Consider the following 7,116-nt stretch of genomic DNA (forward strand, 5'->3'; position numbering starts at 1 on the left):
TTTGTGCCACTCGTGATTAACTTGACTTTAGTATTAAAGTTCAAATTGTCAAATTTGTTGATAGTCTCTGTGATCATGATTGGCATAAAATGATGCCTGGCATGGCACAGTCTGTGCGCTTGCCAAAGTTTACAAATCCTGACAGCATGGGTGAATTTCGATTACATTTGCATTGCACCCGAAGACTGATACCATTACACTCAGACGATAGAGGGCATACTTCGTGAAGGCCCACTACGTATAGGGGCCTCAATATACCTGCCGCAAGTGTTTATATGTCGCCGTTGACAACGTGTCGCGGATGTTTTGAATATTCATCGCATTGTATCGATCGGTGGTATGAAAGTGTCAATATTCTGTTGAAGGACAAGATGGCGTTGACTGTCGGCATTGGTGTCGTCATCTTTATTTCCAATTTATTCATTTCAGGTAAATAACCTTAAATCATCGGTATTTCCCACTGGAAACTATTTCTTAAACCTTTCACTTTGATCCGTTTTCATTGATTTACGCACCTGGTGTGTTGGCGAGACTTCTGAAATAGTATGACGTGTTTAAAGCAACATTACGTAACACTCTGTGGTTGATCATGCCATGGACTCCAGGTAATCGCTGGTACACCTCCATGATCGTGCTAAGCACGACATTGTACCGTTTATCCCGAGGTGCCAACAGTGTTTCAACAGTGTTCTGTTATTTGTCCGAACCACCAAAGATCCCGTTTTTGTGTAACTTTTGACTTTCATGCGTTGGCGAATTAATATTGTCGAAAAATTAGTTGAAACCGCAAGATTCTACTACTTTTGATTGTGAATTGAATGTCAATGGCGAAGAGAAGGCTACTTCATGATGGCTCATAGTTGTGATCGGCCTAACTACAGATTATTTACCTTTTCGAAACTATCTTTTTGTCAAGATGGCGGACACTAATTTAGCGGTGATTTCTATGGCCATCGTTGGGCAGAATCAGAGTCTGACGTATACAATGACTAGTCCTTCCTATCATTTGATAGATAATCTATAGTTTTGTTTTGACAGTGGCAAAATCTCGTCCAATATTATGTAGCTTTCGTTTTCACCCAGGTGCTTACCAACTCTCGTCAACTGTATTGTAACCAAATTACATTGAATGGCAGAGACAAGTATGCCAGAATGTATCTTGACCTGACATGTGTACCTGTTTCGCTTGATGCGTTTGCCGGAAATGAAATTTATTAAATGAATGGTGTATGATTTAAACAATCAGTGATCGGGCATGCATTATTGATAGTTAACCGTGAAATGCCAGGCTCTGTAATGTAAGTATCTTAAGGAATTTAAAACTCCGGGTACGTCACCTAAGAATTGCAAGATCGTTTCTACAAGTGTAACGTGGCGCAAAAACGAGATGAATATTGGCAAGATACCTATCTCTAGTTTGTGATATTATTTAAACTCATCGGGTTGGCTGCCAAAATCACTAGTATTAACCTTTGCAGAGGTGACTTCAAGGTCATTACCTCTTTTTATTAAAGTATCAGCTAGAATTTTTGATGTAGGCCCATTTTCCATTATTCACCTTTGGTAAAATACATTTCTATTATTTAATGTTACGTCAAAGTAATATAACGTATTGTATAGACTTCGTCGTTTTTGTAAAGTTACTACCTTTCAAGACATGTTGCCTGTTATTTCAGGAGTTCACGGTGAATACTGCAGTAGTTACTATGATTCCTATGGAACATATCACTTAGGGTTCACTTGTCCTACGGTATTTGATTGGTACGACGAAACTTACTGTTGTGGCTCCTATAACAACAAATATTGTTGTGGGTATACCGAATGGCTATCAAACGATTACGACGGTGGCGTTGATAATGCAATCAGACTTGGGTAAGTGTCCGGAAATACATAGATACATACTTAGATAGATACATAGATACATAGTGCATACATACATACATGCATACATACATCCATCATCCATCCATCCATCCATCCATCCATCCGTACATACATACACACACACACATTCCGTCATTCATTTTGTCAGAAAGATCTCACTGGGGAGGAAAGCGAGTGTCATGCAGCATCCTCAACGTGAACCAACTTTCTCCATAATTAAAGCCTCAATTATGGCAAACCGTAGAGAGAAACATTCGTTTGTAGCAATCTACGTGAGTGAAGTGACTATTTCTGTCTCATAGTGGACATACATGCATCTACAGTGAATCGTCTAATGTTGCTTTCCAATATTAGTGTGTACACACACTCTGATCACTTTGTTGTGTTTCTTTTTTCAGGGTTGGCATTATTTTTGGCATTGTGTTCGGCGTTATCGTATTCATAGTAATCATCGTGGCAGCAATCGCAAAATTTGTTTGTAAATTAGGTTCGTCTAATAGGACTACAGTTATTCGCACGGGTAAGATTATATTATTCTTACTATTACGACCCAAAGTATGCACTAAGCCAGAATGAAAGCAGTAGTCATGAAGGTTCAATGTCCAATATACGAAACGCATACCTTATATGGACATCAAGCGTTATTTCACAATGAATCACTTAATAATAGTCTCTATAACCAGATATGAATTGAAAATGCTCACGTGTTTCATTATATATTGCAGTTATGAGTAAATTTGAACCTTTGCCACATGTTTGCAACTTCATTTAAAGTATTATGATCAACATCATGAACAATATTCACCGTCGATTAATTCTAAAAGGTCATGAAGTATACAAATATGTAATTAGCTGAAATAAAAATATTAAAGTTCTTTGACTGCTGTCATTGTATCACCACTTTATATAGCAATATATAGGAATACAGCAATGGTTTCCCCATGGAGACGGTAATGACAGTGTAGACATATATCAAGAAATACTGCACAAAATTTCATGAAACTTTTCACAGATGACAATCTCAGAACATCATGATGATACTGTGAGTGTCATGTCAATTATCTGCTCATTTGCATATTTAATGAACTTTTGTTATTAGTGACATAACTCTGAAATTCCTGCACCAAACTTGATGATACGCGCAACAAATATTGACCTGATATATATCTAATTATACTTAGAAGCATTGGACAGTGTCAAGTTAATAAATAGCTCATTTGCATATTCTATGAAGTTTTGTATTTAGGCATATAATTCCGATATAAGTGCACCAAATGTGATGAAATCTGCTGCAGGTACTGATCCGACTGATATCTAACTGTGGTGTAAAGCATTTAGTTGTGTGGAGTTAATTAAGGGTTCATTTGTATATTTAATGAACTTTGTAATTAGGTATAATTAGTCATCAGTTCTTGCCATGTGCTATCTGAATCTATGTACCAGACGATTCCGATCTGATCAGCCGTTTTTGAGATATCGGACCTACAGATAGACATACAGACAGACACACAGACAGACATCGCTGCGACATATGCTCACTTGTGTGAACAAGTGAGCAAAAAACGCATAGTATACATCAAGCTGACATGTTGAAAAATAAGTTATAAAGAAAACGACAAAAAACAGCTTTTTGATGCAAGATGAACGGGAATAACAACATTAAGTAGCATCAAAGTAGTTACAATATTAAATGACGGTAAATGCTAAATTGACGAAACTGAGACTGAGACTGAAACTGTATTTACATGTAGAGTTCTTGGATTTGCTGACTACAAAGCTACTCATGTAATCGTAGAAAGAATTACGACCAGCTAGTCTGTTCTGAAGTTATGCCTGGGGTAGTAATAAATAACCTATCATGCTTTTTATGTCTGAAATTTTTACTAATTTGCAACCTTTAACAAATCCACAATTAATCGCAATATGGAATGCCTACTAAATTATACATGTTCTTTCATGTTTCTTCCGCTGGAAGTTATTTTAGAAATATTTCATCTCACAATGACAGTATCCTTTCCGAATCTCTGCAAGATCAAATTTAAAGTTTGCACTACATTTTGCCATTATCATTTTAAATGAATCATATTAGAGTAAACATGGCAAAGATGCACACTAACTGAGAGCACCGATAATTTGACAACCCTTCTTGCAATGGAAGTCTCTCTGAAGGCACGACATCCCTTCGCCTCAATGTAGGCATTGGCCACAAACCTGCGTCTCTGGCTCGACATCCCTTAGCCGCACTTGGCCACAATCCTGCGTCTCTGCACATTCAGCAACGCCCATAAAACACAATTGTATCTGGAAGTTTGACCAATCTGTCACTTACCATGGCATCATACATTAATTGACTTCTTTGTTATGCATATCCAACCCATTGTTCGCGTCGAATATAATAAAAATCACTGCATTTGTCCTTTTCAAGTCAAGCAACCAGAACTCTGTACCTATGACGAATATACGAATATACCTAAAACGAACCACATCGTAAGATTAGTTTTCCTAAAATATCAAGAGACATTTAAGCATTATTTATAATCATACATGCCTTGTATTCGAACGTCGCGCGCCCTGCACGATTCCATGTAACTTGTTGATGACGTAATGGGCCACATTGTCATCATTAAAAGTGAACTGGATCAATTTTCAAATTTGACAACTTCGGGATTAAAAAATAATCAAATCTCAAATTTTACATAGGAAATCCGGTTTTTAGATATTTTGGCACAAAAATCGATAAGTCCATAACAATGACTTACATAATATATCAATGCGCCGTTCGATGATGAAAAATCATTCAATTTTCAACTGACTTTCGTCTAACATGGAAATAAGCACACATTGTCATTTGCGAATTAACCCAAAAATTGGAGTAAAACTATGTAAGAGAGGCATGTAATAAAATCATAATAGCCCGAACTAGGGTCGACCATGTGCCCTCTAAGCAGGAGAACGTAGTCCCGACGTCGGGCAAATGGTCACCATAATATATATCATGGTGCAACATGCAAGTTGGTCTATACAGTTTCACAGAGTTAGAAATACAAGCTTTAAATTACTGAAATACAATCATATATCATTCTCCAATAAAATAAAGTATAAGCGTTTATTTGTTTTTTGCAGGTGGGGCTGCCAGCGCTGCACCAGTTGTATTATCACACACCAACACAACCAATTTTGTTCCAACTGTGTCTCAGTCAGTGATGCCGCCAAGCAACCCAGTACCACCACCATCATATCAAGACACGTATCCCACTGGTTTTCAGCAGTATCCGCCACCACAACCAGTTGATAACCAGGTACCCGGATCAATGTACAGTAACCCTTCGGCAGGGATTGACCCGGCCTACCCACCCCCAATACCCGGATCAATGAACAGTAACCCTTCGGCAGGGATTGACCCGGCTTATCCACCCCCACAGTCTTTTAAACCTACCTATTGAATGTCAATGCAGTGTAACTGTTGCAGTGTTTTTGTTTTCCTAAACCGTTACTAGCAGGTTATTGGCATTTTCCCTTAAACGACTGGAAGGACAATTCTACTACCAATGTCAATGTGTAGCTAGTTGATGAACACAAATATACTATGATTGACAATAGTATTAGCACAAGTTCTACATTCGCTTAATTTTTAATTTCAGATACTACAAGGATCTTACAATTATTTAATGTGATGCTTTCAAAACTTTAATTTGTGATTTTACTTACAGTTCTTCTCTCGTTAACTAACGTTAACATTCCTAAGTTACACAATAGAAGACTAACCCTTGACATTTGCTTTTTGTACAAAATAATTCATTCACATTATGATGCTCCAGATATTCTAAATCAAATCTGCTTTTATGCCCCCAGTAGAAATTTACGCAGGAAACCCCTTTTTAAACCAGACTTGTGTTCTGTTAATTGCAGAAAATTCTCGAGTGTCCAGATGCATGTATGTTTTTAATGATATCTCTTTTAAATGTAATATAGATATTTTTTCTACGCTGTGTAGTTTTAAAACTATTTTATCCAGTCATTTTAACAGTTCTCCTTTTTGATTCGTGTATGTTTTTTTCAATTTAATGTATCGTGTTACTTTTATGGTTGTCTTGTACATTTGTCTTGTGATGGTGTGACTTTTTTGTTTCGCAGATCTGTTAATGGGTTTGCCCGTTGATCTGTGTATCAAATAAAATAAAATAAAATGAAATAAAATAAGTGACCGTCAATGTCCATAAGAAGGATAATGTGAAAAATGGTTGTAATTTAACAGCTCATCTTAATATCTTATCAAAGCTGTAAACGTATAATCTTCGTCTGTCAACAAAGAACTTAAAATGCTCTTGAGTTAGGGCAGCAACTTTGCCGATTTCTTAAAGTATTGAAAGTAAATCAGCTGTTTTCAGATATTTAGAATAAACTCAACTTTTTACGGGAAAGTGACATCTGTTGGCAACTGCTCTCCAGCTTCCCTCCCCTGTCTTTTGAGGGAAAGGCTCTCCCCTGTCTTTTGAGGGAAAGGCTCTCCATATCAGCTTTTTACGGGAAAGTGACATCTGTTGGCAACTGCTCTCCAGCTTCCCTCCCCTGTCTTTTGAGGGAAAGGCTCTCCCCTGTCTTTTGAGGGAAAGGCTCTCCATATCAGCTTCCCTCCCCATCTCAACGCGAGGACTCTCCACATCTATCTCCTCATAACGAAAGCTCACTACTCTCCTCCATGGACGACTACTGTGCCCGTCTCACAGGAAAACCCGCAAACAAACGATTCTCACACTCTGCCTGGTCGCGCAGGTATTTTTCTGATTCATCGCTAAGATAAAATATAAATTTGCCCGTCATTAATTGACAAAAAATGCCCAATCTTAAAATTTTAGCGTGCAAATGTCATCATTTTGCGAGACACAATCTAGTCAAGTTATCCCATGGAACCTACGAATCAAACTTTGTATTGAAAAACGGTTTCGGAGAATGATAAGAGTTATCAAGAATGAGAAAGTTAATCTAAAACATAACAAATTTCCGATTGTTTATCCTTGTCAGAACATAGTCATTCTGCAAACCTACACACCAAATTTGAAGTTTATTGGGCCAGTAGTTTAAGAGAAATAGATGTTTTGACCAAATTAGAGAAATCTTATGTAAAATTAATATTGGCGAATTTCATAATCGTTTAAAAAACTAGTGCTAGATGTCGCACCTGTGCATCTACAAACCAAACTTCAGTTATATAACGAGCGGGGAATTTTGAAG

The 7,116-nt window shown here is 37.3% G+C and overlaps 1 protein-coding gene across 2 annotated transcripts; it reads left to right on the forward strand.

The window, feature by feature from the left end:
* Positions 1 to 270: 270 nt before the first annotated feature.
* LOC139150505 (protein shisa-4-like) lies at positions 271 to 6,107 on the forward strand. Of its 2 annotated transcripts, XM_070722925.1 has the most exons (5): positions 271 to 429; positions 1,677 to 1,872; positions 2,283 to 2,404; positions 5,008 to 5,230; positions 5,291 to 6,107. In XM_070722925.1, the coding sequence occupies exons 1-5, from the start codon at positions 276 to 278 to the stop codon at positions 5,325 to 5,327; spliced, it is 732 nt and encodes a 243-aa protein (XP_070579026.1). In that variant the 5' UTR covers positions 271 to 275; the 3' UTR covers positions 5,328 to 6,107. The 2 variants fall into 2 exon arrangements, with proteins under 2 accessions (XP_070579026.1, XP_070579025.1); XM_070722924.1 differs by having other exon boundaries at positions 5,008 to 6,107.
* The last annotated feature ends 1,009 nt before the right edge of the window (positions 6,108 to 7,116 follow it).

Source organism: Ptychodera flava, chromosome 14 (assembly GCF_041260155.1).
Source record: "Ptychodera flava strain L36383 chromosome 14, AS_Pfla_20210202, whole genome shotgun sequence".
NCBI classification, from domain to species: Eukaryota; Metazoa; Hemichordata; class Enteropneusta; family Ptychoderidae; genus Ptychodera; species Ptychodera flava.